We start from the raw sequence: 25,888 nt of genomic DNA on the forward strand, positions 1-25,888 counted from the left end.
CTTTAAGGGCTAAATTATTCTCTCTTCTTTAAACAGTTGCCACATATAGGATGGAATGGCAGGTATTTACAGAACAAGGAGCTCCTTTTCTTTTGTTTTCATACAGCATTTAAAGATTTAAAACTCAGCTGACAGAGAACACCAGGGGTGAAATTAATTTTACAGTGCAATTTTATGCAGTCAATGGACTTAGAAGGGTGTAACTGAGTATAGGTTGCTCTGCTAATCTTCAACACCCCTTTCAGAATCTGCTATGGCAGATGCTTAAAACTTTGGTGATTTCCCCACTGAAGGCTGACGGAAACCTGAAGGTTTGGTACTGAAAACGGAGGGTTGCATTTGAGCATTAAAACCATTGATCACACACTGCATTTGCAGCCTGTAAGCTCCTTTAGCCCCAACCTGGATGTCCCAGGCTAGCCTAATTTTATCAGATCTCAGAAGTTAAGCAGGGTTGGCTGTGGTTAAGTACTTGAATGCAAGACCTTCAACTCCAGTGTTGCTATGCAGAGGCAGACATTGGCAAACCTCTGTATGCTTCTTGCTTTGAAAACCTTATGGGGTTGCCATGTCAGCTGCAACTTGACAGCACTTTATATACACATAAACTCCTCCAGATTCCAACTGTGTATCACATTTTTAGAGCAACACATCTGCACAATCAGTACAAATACATCAATAAATGCTATACTTTGTTTTGTTGTGGGCTTTCAGAAACAGTGTCCATTGAAGTCATCATGAATTTCATAGACTAAATTGATGACACACAGATCTGACAATGCTACTGCATTTGGGAGGAAGGAAGTGAGCTTCTTTGCTCATTGCAGGAGTGGATACCTGTTACACTTTTACATGAGTGTCTCTCTGGATTTAGGCCACAGCGTATGGCACAATTGTATTCCTGTGTTGTTGAGATTTCTCTTAGTTTTTGAGATTGTATCTTTTCTCTTGATGCAATTTTGCACTGTTATTTACAATTCACATATTGAATTGGCCTTGTTAGGTAAGAAAGTGAAGCAGTTAGTTCTTAGGTGATTTTCTCCATCCAATTTCTCTCTTGTGCCTGTAAATATTTCCTCCTCACTCCCATCACATCTTTTAAGTTTCCCTTCCACAGGCTTGTGACATGAGGATGATCCCATCAGTGGGATCCCATAAATGGATCTTCTCAGGGCTTTTTTTCTGGGAAAAGAGGTGGTGGAACTCAGTGGGTTGCCCTTGGAGAAAATGGTCACATGGCTGGTGGCCCCGCCCCCTGATCTCCAGACAGAGGGGAGTTTAGATTGCCCTCTGCGCCGCTTGGCAATCTAAACTCCCTTCTTCGTCAGATCAGGCAACTTGCCCCCTACCTGACGCCCCAGGACCTGGCTACAGTGATCCATGCAACGGTCACCTCCAGGCTAGATTACTGTAACTCACTCTACGCTGGGCTACCCCTGGGCCTGATCCGGAAACTACAACTGGTCCAGAATGCGGCGGCACGGGTCCTGACTGGTATACCTTACCAGTCACACATCACACCTGTCCTGCGCCAGCTGCACTGGCTTCCAGTTGAATTCCGAATCAGGTTCAAAGTGTTGGTTCTTACCTTTAAAGCCCTGAGTGGGTTGGGACCGGCATATCTTCGGGACCGCCTCTCCCTGTACGTTCCCCGGAGATCGCTCCGATCAGCGAATAAATATTTACTTGTGGTCCCCGGCCCTAAGGAAGCCCGCCTCGCTTCAACCAGGGCCAGGGCTTTTTCAGTCCTGGCCCCAGCCTGGTGGAACGCTCTGTCAATGGAAACCCGGGCCCAGCGGGACATATTATCGTTCCGCCGGGCCTGTAAGACAGAGCTGTTCCGCCAGGCGTTTGGTGATTGAAGGGGGCGGTGCCATGTCGGCCTCCCACCTTTGGGGTGGGGAAGGTTCTCCCCACCACTGCACCTGTTAATTTGTTTTATTATTTGTATATTGATTTTAGTTTTGTTTTTATCAATTTTAACTGTTCACCGCCCAGAGCCCCTGGGATGGGCGGTATATAAATTGAATAAATAATAATAATAAAATTCTGTCTGGAGATCAGGGGGCGGGGCCACCAGCCATGTGACCATTTTCAAGAGGTTCCGGAACTCCGTTCCACCACGTTCCAGTTGAAAAAAAGCCCTGGATCTTCTTAATGCTTTTAAAGGAAATGGCAATTGTGTGGGACCCTGTTTTGGATCAGGGCCATGGCACAGTGGCCAAAGGGGCTTAACCCTTACCAGCTCGGTTTCACCACTTGAAACTGACCCATCCTAGTAGTACTTAGCCCTGCAATAGCCTGGGACATCAGTTTTGGGGGAGAAGAGTCAGCCCACTGTCTGCACTATACCCTCAGTTTGGGGCCTTGGGTGGTTATTTCCTGTAGAAAACATTGGAAAGATCCATTCGTAGGTCTTCCACATCTCAACTGGCTCATGTGGTCCCGTTTCCTCATCACACTTTCTTTGACTTGCTTTAAAAAATGTTCCAGAGTCTCTCTTGATACTTGCTTCCATTTGAAACTTTCCAACTGCTAGTTTCCACAATACACCCTTTATTTTGCTTTTAGAATATCACCTGGAACACTTCATTGCCTAACAAAATGGCTAGTATCTAGCAGAGATATTCCACTTATTTTTTCTCCTTAAACAAGTTTAAAGGAAAGTATTCAAGATAACAGCAACATAGTATACCTTAACTAGAGAGAGAGGAATGTCAGTGTTTATAAAAGCATACTCTAATCCAGTTGAAATTTTAATGGTGAAGCCATGTGAAAGCACTGAGTTTCTAAATAGCTTTGATACCAAAAATCTACACAATCACCTAATGATATTATTTTTGGCAAACTGCATAGGCAGTCTAGTTATCAAATTCATTGTGGAAGTTATGTGTACACATACGCACACACACAGAGTTCTTGACTTATGTCACTATGAATTTATTTTGGTCCACCCTAACGTTAGTCTGCTGAACTTCTGCTCCTCAGAATACCACTTTGTCCAAGTGGAAGACTTTGAAATTAGAGAAAGTAAAGATATGTATTTCATTTGGAATAATAAAATTCACCAGCTTGCTTCAAACACATATTATTTGTATACATGTAGGTGAGCACAGGCAAGAATATTTTATGCTTTCAAAGTATAATTTCATTGGGAATGGTTTGAAAGGTTAATCTGATGTAAAAATACCTAATTGACACAACTACATTTGAGTTTACCCACAAATACACGGACTACAGACTTAGTCATTGATCTGATCCCCTGGGGTAAAAGGAAGAAAAAAGAATACTCAGATATTTCCTAAATGCAAAAACTAACATTTATTTCAATTACTGAGATCCACCCTCCCCTGAACATCTCTGTGATTAGAATGAAAAACAGCCACTGGACTTGTCTTAGTTGAGAGAGGAAAGATTTTTTCTGAGGCACTTTCCTGTCCCCATATTGTTCTCTTTAGGACTTGTTACATTTTCAGTGAAATAATTGCTTATTACAGCTACATACTGGCCCCTACTTCTATGGATTGTCCCAGCAACATTGTTGTTTGTGTCAAACAGTAATGCTTGAAGTTTCTACAGCTACCAGGAGAGGCAACTGTCACTTCCTAGAGGCAGTGGTAGTGCACAGTCTCCTATAGACATGAATTTTTTAATAGTACACTCATTGTAAACTTTTCCATGAACTGATGAGAATAAGGCTACTGACTGGAGAAAGACTGGCTGAATCCCAAGTTTTCTGGAGGTCCTTGGGGCACGCCTAAGCAAATATTAAAAAATCCCAACAAGGACTGCAAGGAGGTTGGACGGCCCAAACCTGGTATAAAGCTGCAACCATGATAGAGACAATTTGTTCTGGAACCACTGCAAAGAAGAAAGGGGAGAAATATCAAAAGACTTGAGATCAAGTGAGCTGCCTGCTTGGAAGATTGCATAGGTGATGCTACAGTACTTCTATTCTTTCCCTGCTGGAGCAGAGAAAGTAAAATACATTCACAGAACCAGAGAGAGACTGAGGGAATGACTCAGCTAAAATTAAGCACTTACATGTTCCATGGATTTCAATGGAATAGGTAATCATGATTTAGATCCCACCAGGGCTGTTTGTTTGCCCAATCCTTCCCAATTCCCCTCCTTATTACAGGTCCCCATCCCACAAGACATTTGTCTATACAGGTCTTATGATTGCCCGCATAGCTTTTTGGTGGTTTAAGGGGGATCTGTTTCACCAGTAAAAAAGCTGGTTGGATTCAGCTCTGTGTTTAATAATGCAATCCTAAGCAGAGCTACACCCTTCTAAACTCATTGATTTAAACGGATTTACAAGGGTGTAATTCTATTCAAGATTGCACTGTAAATCTTTTACGTTTAAATCAGTGGAATTTAACAATACTTAGTTTTGGCTGGGTCATGCCTAGAAAGATTAAGGCAATATGCCATTGTGTTAATCACAATTGTCATGTTATCTTGTCATTTCCTATGTTGTCTAAGTAGGTTACCAAATATGTAATGTTCCTATTAATTCTGGAACCAGAGTTCCACAAGCCACAGTAGGAACAACATGGGGGGGGGGGAAGTGTGATCAAAAGTCACCGCTGTGATATCAAGGTACACAGTGGCAAGTAACATTTATATTCCCTGTCAAATATTCAGAGGCACTGAATAGGTGTTAGGAGCAAATTCAATTGTAATCTAATTTATTAACATCTAAATATGAATGGCTGATCCAAAATTACACTGCATGCTGAGGGATTCAGTTTAGTAATTACTTGTGTAAATAGATGTGTTGGATTTTATACCATTCAAACAGAAGTATAGGACACATGAAGAAGGTCCCAGAAACCTTGTAAACTGCATGTCTCAAACGTAATCAAACTGTTGTTACATCAGAGTTGTCATGGGCATATTTATTTCATTTGTATCCTGCCCTTCTCCAAGGTTAGTATACTTGGGATTATTCTCTCCCCCGCTACATGGCAACCACTATGCTAGGTATGTTAGGCCAAGATCACCCAGTGAATTGGATGATTGAGTAGGGTTTGAACACAGGTCTGCTCCAGTTCAAGTTCAGCATTCTAATTAATGCATTATGCTTGATCTGGGCAATTCCAGTCATGTCCAGTAGAAATGTAGCAGATGATCTTTCCCCCCCATCACAGTCACAGAAATTGATGCCAGCCCTATTGGTGATCATTGAAACCACATAGTTTGCTCAAGTTTGTTCTCCAGAAGTCTGGGATTCTTCATATGTATAAGAAAGCTATTATGTTAAAAGGCCTGAAGAAGGTCTCAGCCAGTTTTTGATGGCGTTCCTTTTTAATGGGAAATGTGGAATCAGAGGCAGCACTAGTGAACCAGATCAATGTGGTATAGTACATAGAAGTGTCAGACCAGGATCTGAGAGAACTGAGTTCAAATTCCTATTAGTAACTCACCCTCAGCCTAACCTACCTCACAGAGTTGTTGAGGATAAAGTAGAAAAGGGAGAACCTTTTCTTGTGATCCTGAGCTCCTTGGAGTAAAGCAGGATAAAAATACACTAGATACACTGAAATCATTTGTACAATTGGGTAGATTGAAAGAAGCCATTCAATATGAGGTGTAAGGATATATGAGTGAACCACTTGGTCTACTTTCTTAAGAGTGGCCTGAGGAACTACTTTTTTCAAATGACATGCAGTTGGGTGCAGTAGATGAAGGCCATTTTTGATTTAATCAGTTCTGCAATGATAATGTAAAACTGATATCGGTTAATAGGTTTGTTTGCTTTACAAATGATTCTCCTCCAGTCTTTCTTCCACATTCACAACAACTGAATGTTAACATAAATAGTGTAAGAGAGACTCAAAAGCAATTAAGCCTCAGGTATAAAGACACTCTAACAGTATGGTCCTAAGCAAAGTTACATTCTTCTAAGCCCACTGACTTCAATAGATTTATAAAGGTGGTACTCTGCTTAAAATGATCAACAAGACCATTCTAAGATCAAAAGATTTGCTTAGAAAGATCAAAAACTTAGCAAGACTCAAAGAAGTTAACAATGTCCACAGAGAAACCTTACTGTTGTGACCGAAAAGGACAAGCCAAGAGCTTCTTATTTTGTCCACATTTTGTCTACCAGTGGGACTATTAAATGCACCTCTGCTCCTGAAATTCTAAGCTTTGATTATTCTAAGCAACAGGCCACCACCTAGATGGGAAAAAATGGCCTAGCCAGCTATGGTCATTTCCATCTTTGTATGGATTTGGCAAATTTTGTATCAAGTGAGCCACATGCCTTGCAAATAAATGAATTCTACTCATCACAAGTCCTCTACATATGATCCCTCCATGCATTGACTGAGTGTGCAGGCAGAGGGGAGAGCGGGCATGAGCATGGTGCTTATCCTTGAATGACTGCTGGGTCATCTACATGGTGCAAACATGCCATAGGGCTGCTTTTTAAACACTGCCAATCACAGAGAGGGAACATATGTGCAGGCACCTCCTCTCCAAGTACAAGTGCCATGCCCACGAGCTGGCAGTCATACAGAGGTGGGGCTAATGCACTTGCACTTGCTCTTCTAGCATTCAGTCAGCATGCAGACAGGTCATGTGTACAGAGCTACTATCTACTGTTTCAACTTCTTATATCAAATGAACCAAATATTTCCAAAAAATATTTCTTAGAGTCTGTGGAATTTCACATAAGGAATAAAGTCAGAAAACATTTGTGCTCAGCTGCCAATGCAACAGACTTAGAGCAAAGCTGGACAAGGGAGCGGTTGCTTTTAGAGAAAACCCTCACCAGGCTTGCTGTCAAGGAAATGCAATTACTGCAGTGATCCCTGGCAAAATACTTTTAACAGAACACAAGAGGCATAGTCCTTAAAGAGGAGAGCCTCAATTAGTAAATCAGGCTTGAGCTAAGAGAAAAGGAAAAGGAAATCATTGATGGTAGTTTGTTCTTAACTCATTATGAGAATGCTGTACACGATTTACTAAAAACCCTATTGCTAGTAATGGGTCCAGAATTAAGTCTTAATCTTTAAAGCAAGTCCCCTGCTGAAGCAAATATCACTTTCTGATTCATCCCAAGCCTTTATAATTTGGGGCTACAAATGGAACACAGCCCTGGTGAAGGATTCTATAAAGCATCAGCCAAGTGTTCAGGCAAGGATGAGTGGTGGAGAACCACATTCAGTCCCCTGCTCCCCGTCCTGAACAGCTGGTTGGGAATAACACCAGAGATTGCAGGTGCACTGCCTGGCTGGTGATTCATGTACATCACAGCTATTTGTTTGCATGATTCCCCCATCCGGTCAGAGATATGAATATGAAAGCCTGCCTTCATACATGTGTAGCCCCTAACTGGATGAGGGTGATGTCCAGTGTGAATGGGCATTGCAAATCTTGCAGCCCCCTTGTAGAGAGAGGTGGAGGTGGAAAAAGAGCAAGAGCACACACATACACACAGCTCCAATTACCTTCTATGCCCTTTGGGCATAGTCTCTTCTTTAAGTGTTTCATACAATGCCTAGAGTTTCTTTTTTAAAGTTTTAGGTGGTTCCACAAATAATAAATATTTTATGAGTATTATTAAATGTATATTGTCTTGTCCCTTCTCCTCTTGTACCAGCATTATTAAGGGGGGCAGGGCCTGAGCTGATTTAAGGGTTTTTTTTAAGGCGACAGTAACGCTCCTTGTGTTTTCTCCAGTTCAAACACATTATCTGAAGTGGGCCTGTTCCTTTGTATTTCTGCGTGTGAACCAATTACCTGAGAACATGGGATGGGGCTACTACCATAAGTCTTAAGAAGAGGGATGGGAGAGTCACTCCAGCCTCTTTCTCCTTCTCTCTCTCATCTGCTCTTCACAAAACAGAAGACCTCCCCAACCAAAGGAACAATTTTCAGCCTCCATGTGTTTAGATCAGCATTTTCAACTAATCCTCTAAAGACATATCTGAAACCCTCCCTGGTTTTAAACAGGGCCCCTAAACCCACCCCAGCATCACTTTCACAAGACAGGAAACTCCCCTCCACATGTGCACACAGATACAGACTGAAATTGGACATTAAGAATACACATGTGAACCCCGAGCCCTCCCCTTTGCTAGCACAACCCCCCCAAATTGAAATCCAGCTTCATTTATGGAGGTAGGCATCCAACCAAAGTGCTCCAGATTTCTTGAGGGACCTACAGAACAAGAATAGAAGCATGAGAGTAGTTGCAACACAGTCTGTATGCTTGAATATCCACTGACAGACACTAAACACTAAGTTTTTCTGGAAGTCAATGTATTCTAAAAAGCTATACTTGGGACTTGCATGGGGACCCTCTATTACTTGTTTTGTTACAGTTGTGTCCTGCCTTACCTCCAAGGACTTTGGCATGGAGCACACATTCTTTTATTTCATTTTCATAGCAACACAATGAGATAGATTGGGTTGAGACGAGACTGTGGTGTATATTCAACCATTTGTGGACTTTGCAGAGTAGGACTTTCCTATTTCCCCCTCCTACTGCAGTCTACTGAGCCTCTCCAAATTTGGTTTCTGGAATTCAGCGCATGTGTGCATTTACACACAAACACACAGTCATCCCAGAACAACACTGGGTCAAAGTGGGAGTCTATTGTTGGAGGAGGGAATTGGTGGGAATTGGTACCCTCCCTTCTGCAAAGAGAAAAGCCATTCCATTGGACAGTCTATGTGGTTGGATTCAGGGCAGCAAGCTGAATGACAATCATACATCAAAAGGAAAGGAAGCATACGACCCACAGGCCATACCTGACTCATAATTTTTTTGTTTTAGGGCCATCTGAGTTACGTGCACACTTCCTACAACATGTACAGTGCGATGTTTGATGTAAACAGGTCACATTTACGGTTTACCCTTCCTCTGCTAAGAAGCATGAATATGTAGTGTTCACATTCTAGCACTCTCCCATTATGGCACTCAAGGCGGTGTACGTGGGATGCCCAGGAAGTCTCCCATCAAGGCAATGATCAGAGCCAGACGGGCTCAGCTGTATCATGGGCTATCCCAACATACCCTGAGATTCCATTTGGGGCACATGGATGAGTTTGTTCATTGCTCCTGTTGCATTTTAGTGCAGCACACTGGAAGTCAAGCATGGCCTGCAGGCCTTATGGACATGTGCCATCTCCTCTATTTTTCTTAGAACAGGTGAACAGACTGACAATCTTTATCAAAGCTCTTACCCAACGATGTCTGCAAATGCTTTCATTAGAGGTTTTTCTTCATAAGTAACTCCATGCTTCGCACACAGTGACTTCACTAGTGGGGCAATCTTGTAGTAGTTATGGCGTGGCATTGTCGGGAACAAACTTAAATTAAGCAGAAAACATAAAGGAACTATAGCAGCAGCAGTCTTGATGGGGAAAACATTCCTTTGGATTTCTCTTTAGTCTGCACGTACCAAACATCAAATTGAGGTAACAGAGTCCTGAGGTTGTGACATGGACTGTGCAACTTCAGATTGCAGATGGGTGAATTCATTTTAAAATGTTCTCTCCTTTTTTAAAAAACCCTGCTGGTAGGAATCAGCACAGCTAGAATCTCTCATTTTTTTAACTTGTAGAGAGTTATTTTTAACATGAAGCATGGCTAAGAGGGGGTCATCAGTGCAGGAATGCCTGCATTGTGACACTAAAGCCATAATGTCCTGAATTACTGTTTTCTACTTTTTAATGGCAAACTGCAGGACTATGCCAGCTTCTTACTCTTCCCTCTTCATATGTCCCCATAGTTTCCCTAGAGTGGTTCTTTCATCTGCTTTTGATCCAAGCGCTGCATACTCACTGGTGCTCAATCTGAAAGTTCAGATGCCCACTGAACCAGTCATTGAAAAAGGACTGCTCGATATTGCAGGTAGCCGCCAACTGTAAAAGATAAGGAAACAGTGGTGGCTTTTAATGATGACCAATCTTGGAAGCAGATCAAATGGACTTAAAGTTTGCTTTTCTGCTGATCTAGCCTTACACTTTGCAATCTGTTATTCTGAAGATGTAATCCAAAGAGGTCCTGTGCACATGTGTAAATCTCGTTCTACTGTTGCCTTTGATGCAGCCTTTTTTGCTGCACCAAAAGTTACTACTAAAACTTCCATGGATTTACGAATCAGATTGCTATCTATGATCTACCTTGTTTCAGAGAGATAATCATAGCAATTATTTCTGAGATCAGGGTTTCTTGTCCCTGGTTCCTTTTATTTACAGGAAATTCAAAGTCAGATAACCTATCTATTATCCTATGCATTAAAAACATCTTCTGTTGGGAGGAAACTAAAGACACCAAAATTCACAGTTATTTCATTTAAGTGCTTTTCTGTGCTAAAGTTTTAGTATAGAACAGCATGCATTTTATTCAGTGGGATTTATACCTGAGTAATTGTGCGTAAGTGCAACCTTTGTAACTCTGACTGGAAACTTACCTGAGCACTGAGCCAGTCTCTGTGCTTCTCACTGTCAATTTCCATTGGAATGTGATTCATCTGTGTGACCCAAACAAACCAATGACTTTCCATAAACCTTCATGAAAAATAAACAAAAGGTTTTAGCTCTGAAGATCTGGACAGGTTCCTCCAGGGCACGGTTGGGCAAAGCAATGGCCAAGAAAGTTGTGCAGATGTTTACCTGCATAAGGTAGACCATCTACGATCCCTGTTATCTGTACATTCATAAACTACACCACCACTCTGGGGCAGCACAGACTCCCCTCTTAGGTCAGACAGGGCCCTTTGTGTCTCTTCTTCAGTGAGGAACTGATGTAGCACATTGCGTTACATGTACAGAAAACACTTCTATTAATTTCTTTTAATAATCTAATTTATACAGTTCTGTTATGTCAAAGTTCTCACCAGACAGTTTTATTAACTGCAAGGGCCAGTCTCATGCCATTGAATGTTTTCAATGAACTGCAAATTTCACCTGCCCTTATCAATCAAAGATAATGACTTGGATATTGTTTATGGTCAAAGATCCTGAAATGAAACAGAACCCAAGTGTAGTTTTTAATGAGTCAGGAGCTCTTTCCCTCAATTTCAGCCTCTGATCAATCTTGTGATCGTAAACAGAAACTAGATAATGATGTTACTTAAGTGATAATCAGCTATCTCACAATGGCTGATTATGTAAATAAATCCAAACGTAATTCAGGGAAATGCTAAAAAGATGATAGGAAGGCCACAGAATGGCCAGTACTCTCTATTTTAACCTGAATTTGTATTTGAGAATTATTCAGCTCATTGAAGCTATTATTATTATACCTTGATCATGTTACATGAAGCTGCCTTATACAGAGTCAGACCCATTGGTATATCAAGGTCATGTTGTCTACCCAGACTGAAAACAGCTCTCCAGGGTCTCAGGCAGAGCTCTTCCACTTCACCTACTACCTGATCTTTTTAACTGGAAATTCTGGGGATTGAACATGGGACCAACTGCATTCAAGGCAGATGTTCTACGATTGTACCATGGCCCCCTTTCTTCAAGGAGCTCAGGGTAGTTTACATGGTCCCCCACCCCTTTTTGTGCTTAAAAAATTACTTTGTGGTAGGTGATACTGTAAGAATGTCACTGGCCCAGGATCACCCTGTGAGATTCATGGCTGTGCAGGGATTTCAACCTGGGTCTATCTAGCAACTACACTACACTGGTTGTCTCATGGGAGCTATAAAAATCTGCAAACAAAACAAAAAACACACCCCAGCTTCATAGTACACTGCATTTATGGCTTTTTCTCCTGGCAAGAACAGTGGGGAAAGAGGTGGCTGGACTCTTTTGCACAGTACGCTGGTTCCTTCTCCCTTCAATCCAAGGGTGATAGTAGTAGCAAATATAATTAAAGCAATAAGAAACATTGAAATGATTCACACACATTTTTTTCATCTCTTGATAACTGCAGAACACATTATTGCTCCCCCCTCCCCACTTTATCCTCACACTGTGAATAAAGTCGGGCTTCAAGAAAGTGAATGGAACAAGGTCACCCTTGGCTTTGTGGCTTAATGGGAATTTGAAGCTGGGTCTCCCCAGTGTGACAGTCTGATCACAACACCACCTTGCCTCTCTTTGTCCTACCTGACAAAGGTGAGAAGAAACAAGGATCCCAGAAATCCATAGAACGGGACATATGTGATGAAGTAACGTATGTAATAGCTGAAGGCCCAGGCTAGGTCCTAGGGACAGAAGAAAAAAATTATGCACTACAGATGATGACCTCCTTCCTTATGCTGCTCACTGTCACACAGTGTGCAGAAATGCCTCTTCTTCCCACAATCCTTCTGGAGAAGCTGAGAGCATAGTGGAATAAAGTACAGTAGGACCCAGAGAATCTTTCACTTACCGCCCAGAATTTGTGTCTGAACATGGTCATGAAGATTTGCATTTGGAAATAAACTGGAATGAGGAGAGGTGGGAAAACTGAAAGGGAAACCAGAGTCATTAGAGGAGGCAGAGAAGCATGAAATATAAAATGAATTAGGGCTGGATAATTGTTTAAGAATAATAGGAAAAATCAGGACTGGAATGAGACTCTCTCTCTCTCTCTCTGGAAAAAGAAAGCAAGAAATTCTACTTTGATCCAATTAAACCTTTCCCGAAAGGTCTATGATTTCTACTTAGAACCAGTTTGAACATTCTGAAAAAGAACATGTTGCAGTCTTTCAGCAGCTGAATTACTTCACAATACTAGCAGGCAATGTCACTTTTGAATATGCCTTCATGACAAATGCTTTCTTCCTGCAGAAAGCTAGGTAAGACTGTAGCCAGCCTCTTTTGTTAGTTGGGGCAGTCACATTTTTAAGTGGGGCTTTAAAGAAGGGTACAGAAGAATGATCATTTCCCCATTACCCAACAGGAACTTCTATAAACCTCTAACCATCCCATGTATCTGAGTATTTTAGTATCAGAAAGGTATAAGCTGAAAACCAGCAGTTGGTTCAAAAGCTTTTGCTCATGTATAAAGAATCTCTTTATTAAATAAATAATAATTGTATTACCTCTTTATTCTAACATTCCATTTAAGCAGCTGCCAGTGCAATGTTATATTTAGATATATACGGATATTTTCAGAATCATTTATGTTTGATGAGGTGATCTTGGGAAAAGCACCTGGAAGAATCCTAGGTGGGCACAGCTGGGTGAGGGCTACTAATTTTGAACATGAGTGGCAATTGGCTGTTTTTAAAAAACTCACATGTTCCTATTGCAAAAAAGAAACTGTAATTTTTAAATGGCAAACATCACAAATCAAAGTGTCTGTCTTAGGAGAGGCCAATCAGTACTCTAGGTGGGGCAGTGCACCCATTGGTGCCAATGAGAAAAGTTGTAGCCTAGTTTCTCTCTGAAATATGTGAAGGGAATTTTTGACATGGGGGAGTATTTAAACATGATGTCTCCACACCTGAAGGGAAATATTACCAAGAGGATTCTTGTCAACATGCTTGTTTTAACATTTTGAATAGGTTCTTAGAGATATTCCTTTCCTTACTTTCCTTTGCCCTGTTTTTTTTAAGTGTTCAATGGCATTTTTCTACCCAGTTTATGCTTATTGCTTACATCTCAAGAACAACAAAAAAATCTTATGACGGAATCCATCTTTCTTGAAGCTGTCATTGTCTACCTAGACACTAATATTTTACATCATTTATGACTTAGAGCTCATAAAAAACAGAGAAAAGAGTACATAATGTAATTCTTAATGGAATATGTAAAATTTTAAAATGGAGAATAGTGGCAGCTATGAGACAGTTTACAACTTACTGAAAGGGACATTACCCTACTCCTGCATTTCAGATATGCAGAAGAGGCCTGAATACTGACACATGTAGGGGATAGTTAGGATATAAACAGGGATACCAAGACCCACCACAAACTCCAAGATAACGCATCCCACTGCTGTTCCTCACATTCAGAACACACAGAAAATATTTGAGTAGAACAGGCACACTGCTACTATTCCATAACAGCATCTGTCTCAGCTCCTCAGATCTCACTCAGAGCCCCCAGGTTTTGTATGCCTAGTGTTCTCTCAGCAGTCCTGGATATAGATAATAGCTATGTTTAAGCAGAAGAACTATAAACATTATTTTGACTCCTGTCTTCTCTACAGATATGGAAATGGAAGAAGGAAATGAAGATACACACCAAAAAAGAAGTATTTGTGTTGATGGTTATAAGGGAAATACTTCAGTTTCTTTTCTCCATACTGAAAAAGAAGGAGGGGAGAGGGAAAAGGGAAAGGGTTATCTTAACTCTTACGCTCATGGATGGAAACAATTTCATACTGGAAAATTTGTTCTTGTGTTCCTTTATATCTTACCCCTTCCCTTTAACATTTAAAATCAAGCTTGTAAATGTCTACTTACCTTGGCAAGAAAGAATTGCCTCCAGGCATCCAGATGAAACAGTTTACTAAAGAGGGTACTTTTCCATTTAGGACACAGAATGGTCTGTGGCACATAAACTAGTCAGGATTATTGCAGACTAGAAACTTCCATGGGCCTTTTTGCAAGGTTGCTTTAAAATGTTTCTGAGGTCAATTAACATTAGTATTCCTTTTGTGACTGGCACATGGGAAAGTTTGCCGGGTTTTTTTCTTCCCATGATGACCTGTCTAGATATGGTGGAACATTAGGATGAAAAAAGTGTCAGCTTTTGGTTGCTGGGAGGAAAAAAAGGAAAACTGACCAAAACAGACCACACGTTTTAAATAGACCTGTATTAAAATCAAGGGAGTGAAAAGGAGGCCTGGCTCAAAGACACGAAGGGGGATAAGGCAGCAGGGACAGACAGGACTACAGTCTGTAGATTGAGTGCCATGAAGGACCACATTCTGGGATGCTCCCCTATGTTAAATCTTGCCCCCAAACAGAAAAAAATGGCACACTAAGTAGAGAGAGAGACTAGAACCTTGCTATTTTCTATTTGAACATGTTTTGTATGAAAGAACCTTCAAAGCTGTAATCCATCACCTGCAGTCCATTTTACTGCTTCAGAGCTTTGCTACTTTCTTTATTTTCTTATTTTCCTAAAGCAATACATTTGATGTTGATTAGGAAGACCTGGGTTCAATCCCCACTCATTAAATTCTCTGAGTAATCTTGGACCAGTCACTACCTATCTGTCTCACTAATCCCACAGAGCTGTTTTAAAGATTAAAGGGGGGGGCAATGAATGTACATTGTCGAGCTCCCTGGAGGAAGGGCAGTACATGATAAAACATGTTTGCCAAAATATTTCAGAACTTAAACATTTGATAGCATGTTGTCTGACAGCTGCAGGTTCAGTGTGGTGGCTGCCAATTTGCTTCCTGACTTCAGTCCTGACTTTTCTTCACCATATTGAAACAGGACATGCTTCAGAAGAACTCCGTGGGCATCCCCTTTATGCCAGCAGAAAGAGACCTTTTGAAAGCAGCAGCTCCCTTTATCCTAGGAGGGGAAATGGCAGTCATTCTGTAATTGGTCCCATCACCATAAGATCATTCTGTGGTGGTGCCCACTACCTGTTCTCAAAATGTTTAGAATGCCCACAGCTTCAACAGGTGGGGAGCCCTGCACAGTTTTAAAATGTCCTTTTACTTATCTTTAGCAATCAGAAAAAGTTCCGAAGCAGTCATCGTACCATGGCCAAGAAAAATAAACTAGAGTCAAAACTATGGAAGGTCCGTCAGATGCATATAAAAACAACTGATTTAGAAGAATATTTGCTTGATAACATATGCTTTTAAAATGGACAAAGGCATATTAAAAGACAACAACAAAATGGTAACCTTGCTACTGTGGAATTATCCATAGAAAGCTCAAAGGGATCCTGTGTAGAATCCCCTTAATTTTTTCTACTGTTCCAAACATGGCTGCTCTTTCCCAAGTGACATTTTGACACCTAAGACAAAGGATCAAAATGGCACAATTACCCTCCCCCCCATCACAAGCTCATTTAAAAATGTTACACTGAGAAGACAGTTGACAGCATCCTTAGGTCTGCTGCCCACAACTGATTGTTTCACAGTGCTTCATAAGGCACTAAGCACAAGTGTGCTGCTTAATTAAATGGGCTTCAGATGCTGAAACAAGTTCTGACAAGCAGATGTGCAAGTGCCCCTGGTTGAACTCCCCTCCCATCACAAGCTTATTTAAAAATGCTACACTGAGAAGGAAGTTGATAGTATCCTCAAGTTTGCTGCCCAAAACCGTGCTATGCCTCGGCCCGATTCAGCCTGAATTGGCCTGAATCCAGCCGCTGTACTGCCTGTGATCGTGCTGTGCTGCCCAAGGACATGCCCCAGGAGGTGCATTCCCCACTTCCACTGGCCAGGTAAGCGGGGGTGGTGGGTGGGACTGGCATCCCTACAAGTGAGTCAGGTGGATCTGTGAAAGTCCTGAAAAGATGTCTGAAGAACATTTTTTTTATCCTCTTCGCCAATGCGCTACATTAGTTCTCAAGTTGTTATAGTATGATCAACTAACCTGAGTAGCATCCTATTTCTAAGGCCCAAAGAACTTACAAGCTACTTGCAAGCTACTTATTTGCATGTGTTGGTGATCAGGAACAAATGGACAATTCTTGTAATGGAGGGAAGCAAGCAGTGGTGTCCCACAAGAGTGAGCACTGAAACCTGTGCTATTTAATTTGTTTATTCATTTATTTATTTCATAAATGATCTGGAATTGAGGTTGAGCAGTATAGTGGCCAAATTTGATGGTGATTATTTAGGATGGTAAAACTGTTCAGCATTTCTATCTGCATGAATTCTGAAAACCTACCCATTGTCCCAAGTTATGCTAATTTTCAGTCCTCACTGGCTATGAACCCTTTCTATCAATCCTGATAAGCTTTCAGAACTTAGGAAGGAACCTACCAGTTTCTTAAGAAATCCGGAGGAGGAGAAAGCTGATCTCCTGTTTCTATGCTTACACAAAGTAACACAGGAAGGCCTGAAGCTGCCCACCTGAAGGAAGGCTGGCTTCATGATTTGACAGCTGTTACAAATGAATGATTTGCGAAAGCAACAGGCTCCAAAGTTATATTGTGTGTCTCCATGTGGTTCAGTGTCATATAAATCTACCACCAGCAATTACATGAAACATCCCAACAATATAAAATCCACAACACCTAGAAATTGGCACGGCAACTACTATGGAATATGGACTCCAGGTGTTTATTACAAAATATGTAGCATTGCAGTACTTTGATGATCCGTTTCAAAATCCTTCAATGTATTAAAAAAGTGTCTCTGATTAATCAGGCAGTAGTTTTTTTAAAAAACCCTGTCTAGTACTTTTAACTTAAATATCTGCAAAACCCATGGGTGGCAGGCACCTTAGAGGAGGCAGTCCTCCATTTCACTTTCACAAGAGGGAATGCTGCTACTGGGATGGCACCTGTGATGATATGGGTGCATTATTCTAAAACAAAGAAAGTATGCCTTTTTCTTCCAAACAGGTGTTTTATTCATATGCAAATGATTCCTAAATGCTGTTCCTGGAGGACAGGGGACTCCCAAGAACAGCATGAATGAGGAATTGGCAAAAATCACCCTTCTCAGAAATCCTCTGCAGGATCCAACTTAGAATGGTCCATAGAAAAATGGGATATAAACTCCCTAAGTAAATACATAAACAAATTCAGCTTAGCTTCACATCCTCTTATACCTCAACCGGCTGTGTATCTCCCAGAACAAAGAGATGCAGCATGTTCACATCTGGGTCTTTTTTGAAGATGTTTGGCTTGGCATGGTGCTGGAAGTGCCGGTGATTCCACCAATTTGCTGAGGCACCCTGTAGAATGAGAAAAACATGGGCAGTCCATGATCAACTCTGATTTCTGTTTGTGTGCCACCTCTGTGTTGTAGAAGTTACTTATGCTCACAACAAAGCAATTCAAATAACACATGTTTATTACAGTAAGAATTTGTTGAAAACTCCTTGTACAGGATCAGTTTTTAACTGAGAGCTTTGATGTTATAGTCCAATGTTTTGGTCAAGAAGTCTGGTATGAATAGAAAAGCAGAGAGAAATAGTTCAAGAAAAGTGAGGAAAATTAATTATAATGTTCAATTGTCTCCATAAAGCTCTGTTCCTCCCCCACTCCTCTATGAGATTTGAGTACCAGATTCTGCTCTGACACAAGTAAGCAGAAGACCTACTTATAGCTTATCACAGGCATAGCTGTTTGTCTGTGCTGTTTCAGATCTTTTCTAAGAAGTCCAAGCAGGCAGTGTGTTTCCCCTCACAAAGTGGCCTTCAGTCTAGCCTGTGTTTATCACAAGCAGTTACAACACCCTACTCACATATGCTGGACCATGGTTATCCCAAGGAAAAAGTGAGGAAAGGCTTCCGCTTGTAGCCAACAATGGAGTCATTGTTGAGAAATTGGCACTTATGAGCCTAGCAAGCCCCGAATGTGTGAGGCTTTGTTTTAACAAGGCAAGGATAACATTGCTCCAGGTTTCCTTGGTGCTGCCTGGTCAGTGGTTTTGAATGATCACCTAAAATGTGCCACATAGGACAGCAAGAAGGGCAGAGATCCATGACTATCCATCACAAACACGTTAATTCTGTCGATACCAAAGTTAGCCATGTTCCCCATGCCTTAAACAGCAGCCTGACATACCATAATTAAGCAGGGAAACTGTTTCCTGCCACTTCATCTCCACACCAAGAAAAGCCCCGTCCGCTTAATTTTTGTGCCAGGCTACTGCTGAAAACACAGGAGTGAGTTGGGGTGGAGATGGATGGGGTGGGGGTGCATGGGTGGGTGGAACCTATCCATCTCAAGAGATGACCTCCTAGTTTGATCAGAATCTCCCCAATCGGTGCTTTTAAAGAGTGATTGTTAAAAGCCAGCTTATGGCATTTGTTAAATTTTTGCCAACAAGACAATCTCTGTTGGATAAAATGGTAGTAACCTTATTGACTCTGTTCTAGTATCGTGTCTTAGGCCAGAGTTGTTAATGGTTTCAACAGTTTCTGAGATCTACCTTATTGTCCTAAACTCTGAACTCTTTGGCTTGAACTCATGGAGATTATTGCACATTCCCTTGGACTCAATTAGATCTTCCTAATATAAAACATTCCGTTTCTGAATTAAATAATTTGACTCACACCTGTTACACTGCTCATCTGTCCCGAGAACTTTTGTGGAAGAGCTACAGCAGTAGCTGAGCCCAGTAAGGTGCAATGAGGCTGCAGCTGGGAGTGCATGCCCCACTATCCCCAACAACCCCGGCAGCATCCCCCAATGACCATGCTGCTCCCATGACAGGCATGAGAGTGGCAAGCAAATGCACAATTTCTGCTGCCTGTCAACATCTCCACCCCTCCCCCCACCGCAAGAGAGCAGGCAGCTGGGGACCACATGTCCCTATGGTCACAGTGCCCGTAGCCATCCATGGGAGGGGAGCCCTGGTTCCAGGGTGGTGGGCTCTGCAACGGTCCTGGCAGGTCACGGGCCTGTAGCCCCTCCAGCTCTGCTGGAGACACTTAGCCACCCAATACTTTCTGGGTAGCTAGACCCTCACCATGCAGGGGCTGTGCCCTGGCCATGGCGCCTGCAGTCCTGTGAGACCTTCACGTGCAACCATCGTGTGGCCTGCTGAAAAGGGCTGGCCTTCCTCACTGAGCCACACACACAAGTGTGAGGGTGGTGGTCCGCTCCCTGCCCCTGACCTTCCTGCCACCACAAAGGATCTCTCTATGCAGATGAAGGAGCCATCGTGGTGAGAACCGGTCTTGCTTGTGCCCAGCTGGGGAGGTGCTCATAGGATCCCTGCTCTGGTGGTGCTGCAGCCTCCCTAATTCTCCTTCCAGCTGCTGGCTGGCATCCCTGCACTGTGGAGAATGGCCACTCGCTGGCACCAGGAGGATCTTCTGGAGATAGTGGGCAGGGAGATTGGGAGTGGGAGGCTCAACCAGCTCAGGCAGCCTTCAAGCTACGTGGGCCAATCTGATTGGAACTGTTAACCCACTGAGCACTGCAAGACAGCTGGCGTGCACTTGCACTACCACATGCACGCTCTGATCCCCCCTCCAAGAAACAGTATTCCACATGGAAGCACCAATGGGGGGGCACAGCTCCCCCTCTCCAATGCGTCTTTTTCTTTGGTAGTCCCTGGGTTAACAGTCCCAGTCAGAATGGGGGACTGACAGGCAGCCACCTGTCCAGCCCACATTTTCAATGATGAAGAGAAGAACCCCAGAATGGCCACCCCCCTCAGAGAGTCCTCCAGGGATGGGGTTTCCCCCTGGCATGCATGTGTGTGCCGCATGGGGACCGACCCCTGGATCACCCCCACCCCTAGATAGCTGAGCAATCTACCTGGTGTCTCTGGCTCCAGCAGTGCAGAGGGGGGTTGACAGCCCTCCTCCCACACATAGGAGAGACTTCACATTCTACCCTATTTGTTGCGCCACTGTGCAAGAGGAGACTGGGTGGAACAGAGGGAGCATGCAGAGGCCCACGTGGGATCAATGGACCCCTGCTCCTTTCAGGGGCCGAGCCACCCCATGGGGCAGAGATTCCTGGGGGATCCTTGGGGCTGCAGCTTCCCTGGAGCCCCAGGGCCAGGGACCATCCCTAGGAAAAAGTTGTGTGCCCCAGGGAGGAGTGGGGGTAGCTCCTTTCAGCCATGGGTGAACAAACAGGCAGGGAGGGAGTAGTTGTTCGACACAGACTTTATTGAATTGCCGAGAGTGAAGAGGATGTCTGGCTGTATGCTGCTAACTTCCCTTGGCTGGGCTGGTAGCTGCACCTGTTTGTGCTGCAGTCAGAGCCACAGGAGCCATTCCTCGTCTTGTCTTCTCAGGAGCAGGGTTGAGTTCTGGGCTGTCTGGGAAACAGCTACATGGGCTAGGCTTGGATAATGTCCCGAAAGGATCACCAGGGGCTGGAACAGCTATGCTCCTTGACCCTCTTGATGGTTCACGAGCTGCCTGAAAGGGAAACAGGCACATATGCGGCAAGGGGTGGAGTCTTGTGCAAGCCACAGCTAGGTCTGCCACATCCTGGGAGGCTGTCCATGGCCAGGGGCAATGGCGGTGGCTCCATTGTCACATCTGCTGCCAACAACCAGATGATGGATGCTCTTCTGGCAGGAAGGTCTCATCATCTTCATTTGGCTGTTCTACACCCATGGCTGCTTGGAGCTCTGATCCTGTGAGGGGAACAGTCACAGGGTCATACGCCCGCCATCATGGGGGAGCTGCCAGAGTGAGTACCCAGCCACTCTAGTCCTCAGCTGTGCCCTCTTCTCTCTCAAACGGGAGGCTGGCTGAGAGGGACTGAGTAGAGCCCTAGAATGGGCTGCTTGGGGCCCTCCCCCCCAAACAGGTGCATTGAGCATAGCTCCCTGGGTGACTGCCTTTGGCAGGTATGAGACGTGCCCCTCCCGGAGAGCCTCAACCGCAAAAGTCAGTATTTGGGGGACATGGGGGAGAGGAGAGGAGAGGCCGGTGTGAATAAGCAAGGTGGGGCAGCCACCTCCCCAGCTCCTTACCTGTTGGTGTGCCCTCACTCCTCCCTGAGCCAGGACTCTGGAGATGGGCAACCTGCAAAGGAACTTGGGTAGTAGTTTTTAGTCAGACATTCTGGACATGGCTCAGGTACGGGGTAAGGGATGATAAACTTTTTCTGCACAATGGGCACCTGTGGGCTACACCGTCATTTTTCATGGGGTAACTTTCCGCCACTGCTGGCAGTGTTCCCATGCCCAAAACAGCTTAGGGAGGTAACTAAGCCACATCTGCTGTAGCACAGTGGTTAAGTGGTTCGGCTACGAATCAGCACTCTACTGGTTTGAATCCCACTACTGCCCTGAGCTCAGTAGGTGGCCTTGGGCCAGCCACTTAGCCCCAGTTCCCCAGCTGTATTGTAACACTAACTTGTTCACCACTCTGGGTGAGGCACTAATCTGTCTAGAAGAGCAGTATATAAGCACAGTTATTATTATTATTATTATATTATTATCCCGCCCACTGGCCCACCAGTGCAGGGACTTATGCCTCAGTTACACCCATGCCCAGTTGCCAAGGCCAAGTGCTGGTGGGGACCCCAAGCTGTCATGGGGGAGGGGGTTACAATGGTGTAAGTCGGGTGTAACTCCTAGTCAGCTTCCAGGGTGCTCCCCTGCCCCCGATTGCACTGTTAGTCTTGTATTTGACTGAATCTAATAATCCTGCTGTTGCATATGGAGGATTTTATTTAATTTGGTTTTTCTCAGGCACAGTAATAGCTCTGCACAATCAGTACTCCTCAGATAATATTACAAGAAGTCCTTCTAACACTACAAATAGGTTCCTAATTTCTCCCTGTTCTTGCTCTGACTGGAAGGATTCAGACGAGGCTAGAATTTACTATTTTTATATTTGTATAGAATAAAATAAGACCAAGCAGAGCTGTAGGCAAGGTTGTTTTGTGATGATTGAAATTCAGCAGGTGAAACATTTGTCAGTGATGAGGTATGCATTACTGCTTACATTTCTACTTGTTATGAGTCTGTTAAGGATGAAGAATCCTTGCCAGGAAAAAGATTATAACCCAATTTCATCATCTCTTGCTGCAGCTATTTCCTTAATGTTTAATGGGAACAAGACTTACCTTTAAGTGACCAATCACAAACTTATGGACTAAATGATTCCACATAGACTTCTTAAATACAGAGAGGTGTCCAAAGTCATGCTGTAGCCATCCGGCCTGGGCCTTGAAAGGAGAGAAAATGATCATAAGAATGAAAAAGCACACCAGAGCAAGTATGAAACTACCTCAAAACCTGTTTTGCTATAAGGCTTTTCTCCTTTGAACAGTTCTAATTTTCTTTACATGGTTGATGACAAGACACCTGAAAATGAAGCAAAATACACTCTAGATGTCCACATTCAAATCCAAGCTAAAACAAGGAGACCTAGCAGCTTTTGTGGAGTGTATTAGAAAGGAGAATGCTTGAAATGCAACCAACAGTGATACTCATATGTGATGTTTTTCCAATGCAGTGATTTTCCCTGTCTAAAAACAGGTTTTTAAAAGGTTTTAGGGTACAAACCTGGCAAAATTTGGCACATTATGTGTATGGATATAATCAAGGCATATAAGGACATGCAGGAAAGAAAAGTATTGGCTGAAGAAATTATCAATAGCTGAAAACCTTTTGGAGTGTTAGAATGGAATTATTCCCAATGGAAATATTAGGGAAGAAAATCTTTACTATATATAAATGCTTTGTAGTAAAAGATTTATAGAAGAATACATGAGAAATATTTAATCATACTGTTTAGTTTAATAAATATATTCTTATTCCCCTGTAGTATTTGCTGTTTATGTTTTCTGGTTCCTTCTTTTGTACATTTGTATTTGTATACAATTATTACAATAAAAATTATATTTAAGAAACACCTGCTCTGTTCACATAGACACCAGGGCCAGGACCTGAGTGAGCAACAGGGAGAATGGCTGGTCCGGCCCACTTCTTTATGCGTATTTCCCTTCCTTACTGATCAGCAACAGTGGTAGAGAGAGCACCAACCCCCCCCTCCCCCCAATCACTGGAAGGCAAATGAAAAGAAGGTAGAAAAAGGAGAGGCAGTGAGGAAGAACCTGGTCTGCCTGTTTTATTCTCTTGGATCCTGTCCCATTTGTCAGATACTCTTGTTTCCTAACTTCTACTCTATCTCACTAAGAAATAGGCAGTTCTGTGTGGACAGTTTACCTCTGCTCCTCACAAGCATAGAAAGTATGCAGGGCCACTTTGTACAGCAAAAGGTTTTGTGTTGCCATGCTGTGGGTTAGTGCAGTACTGTGTGCAAGCCACAGGGAAAGCAGAATTATGTTGATTAATTCACTGGGACTAAATTTTACTGATGAGAATCAAACACACATTATTCTCTGAGGTTATTTTTATTTATTATGTAATGAAACATAAAATATTTAAGATGGGCTAACAAGAATTTGAACATTTTAATGATAAAATTTATCTTGTTCAGGATCTGAAAAAGGAACACGTATACTGAGGTTGTGGTAATATACACATTTATTCAAATTGAATGAATGATTGAAGAATAAGAAGACAAACAATTGTTCACTCAACATCCCCTGAATAAATTCTCACCTGAGAGACTGCAAGGATGACAGCAAGAATTAAGGTTGTGATCCAGCTAGTACCACAGTAGGAAACCATTAACCAACCCAGAGCTTCCATCACAAGAATATGACCCAGGTAAAGGGAGAAAAACACAGGACTGGCTTTGAATAAGTTCATATCCTCTGCTGTTTTTCTTAGGGCACGGAAATCTTCCACCAACTGGGGCTGCAAGGAAAATGCAAGAAATTGACAGAAGTCCTTTTAAGTGGAATTCTAAGCAGGGCACTTTGGACTGTACTGTAACTTTCTGTAGGTGGCAGAGTATTTGATCCAGATGAGCTGGCCATGTTAGTCTGTAGTAGCAAAATAGTAAAAAGTCCAGTAGCACCTTTAAGACTAACCAACTTTATTGTAGCATAAGTTTTTGAGAGCTCTCTTTGTCAGATGCAAGTATAGTATTTGGCCTCTCATACAGTTATTTGGCCTCTCAATTCTTTTTGCCCATTAATAAATAGGGTAGCATATACTCAATTCAAGAAAAGACAAAATGCTTACCAAAGAGAGCCTCAGTTCTTGAGCATTGGCACACATTAAGCCAGAGAAAACAATGTGTGTGTATAGCCTCAGATTCAGAGTTTTAAATAATTTGAAAGTATCTTTGGCAAAAGATGGGTCACCAAAACTTTAACAGCGGGAGGCGGCTATGGGAGATAGAAGGAAATCATCAATCCAATCAGGGAAGAAGTAGCCACAGGAAGGGGATTATACTGAGATCATACGCACATTGATTTAAATTACTTGAATGAACGAATCAGAAGACATTACATATAGTTCCTAAATCTAACTGACACCTGTCAGTTTCTGTTCCATGGATCTTCCCAAAAATATCCGCACCGATCAGATCAGGCAGAGAGAGATTCAGTAAACAGATTTTTTAAAATTCAGGAATCACAGTACAACCAACTAACATAAGGCAATTGCCAAGAATGACTGTTTAACTGTAACAATGCGGACTATATACTCCTTGCCCCTCCCTTTTCCTATGGAACGGAACTCTTGGCTTTGACAGCCTTTCAACACTAGAAAACTGAACTGCAACTATGTAACTTCCCTACTATAACCAACAGGCTAACTCCTGTCAGACATTAAACTGCAACTATGTAACTTCTGCCTTCTATGCCAGGCAGGTTAACCCCTGTCTGACAATACCTTACCCTTGTTCGTTTTAATTTCTCAGTCTTCTTATTTCCATGTTCTACAATGTCTGTACTTTGCAACCTCATGATTTAGGAAAGCCCCCTCTCCTTTTTTTGAAAAAAGCAGATATTTTCAGGTTGCCAAATCCTGCACTTATGCAATGATTCCATAGATATATGGAATGTGGGCACTGCAGCTCTGCCCATGTGAACCTAAGCAAATTCTTACCTGCCCTGATTCATGTTAAGGGGTAAATTCTTAGTGGTGTTTCAAGCATCAAGCAAAGCAAAACCTCAGTTATTGAATGATCACTGGACAGTAAGCTACAGACAATTCTGGATCACTGATAAGCATTCATAGATAAATGAAGGTGTTCAAATATATGCTTGATATATTTGCCCTATATTGTGGTTGCACACTTAAAATATATTAAGGGTATACTGCAAACATCTTTAAGGTGCTATTGGACCTTAATCTTGATCATATAAAAAGACATTCTAAACAAGGGTCTTTCCAAGCAACAGGGGGAAAATGGATTTTGAGTACTGTGCTAGTACCAACCTTGATCCAACTCTAAACTGGTTTGTAAAAAAGGATAGCGATAGGGAGAAA

General features: G+C 42.6%; 1 protein-coding gene across 1 annotated transcript in view; it reads right to left on the reverse strand.

Annotated features, from left to right (window-relative positions):
* Positions 1–2,111: 2,111 nt before the first annotated feature.
* The window catches only part of LOC129324106 (acyl-CoA 6-desaturase-like), a 38,891-nt gene continuing 15,114 nt past the window's right edge, over positions 2,112–25,888 (reverse strand). Inside the window, exons 3-12 of the mRNA XM_054971108.1 lie at positions 24,107–24,304; positions 22,603–22,704; positions 17,661–17,786; positions 14,152–14,212; positions 12,350–12,426; positions 12,085–12,182; positions 10,437–10,533; positions 9,806–9,885; positions 9,205–9,330; positions 2,112–8,176 (exon numbers count right to left, since the gene is read on the reverse strand). Coding sequence (XP_054827083.1) covers positions 8,125–8,176; positions 9,205–9,330; positions 9,806–9,885; positions 10,437–10,533; positions 12,085–12,182; positions 12,350–12,426; positions 14,152–14,212; positions 17,661–17,786; positions 22,603–22,704; positions 24,107–24,304 — 1,017 coding nt within the window. The 3' untranslated portion in view covers positions 2,112–8,124. The remainder of the gene's footprint in view (positions 8,177–9,204; positions 9,331–9,805; positions 9,886–10,436; positions 10,534–12,084; positions 12,183–12,349; positions 12,427–14,151; positions 14,213–17,660; positions 17,787–22,602; positions 22,705–24,106; positions 24,305–25,888) is intronic.

This window comes from Eublepharis macularius, chromosome 2, assembly GCF_028583425.1.
Source record: "Eublepharis macularius isolate TG4126 chromosome 2, MPM_Emac_v1.0, whole genome shotgun sequence".
Lineage (NCBI taxonomy): Eukaryota > Metazoa > Chordata > Lepidosauria > Squamata > Eublepharidae > Eublepharis > Eublepharis macularius.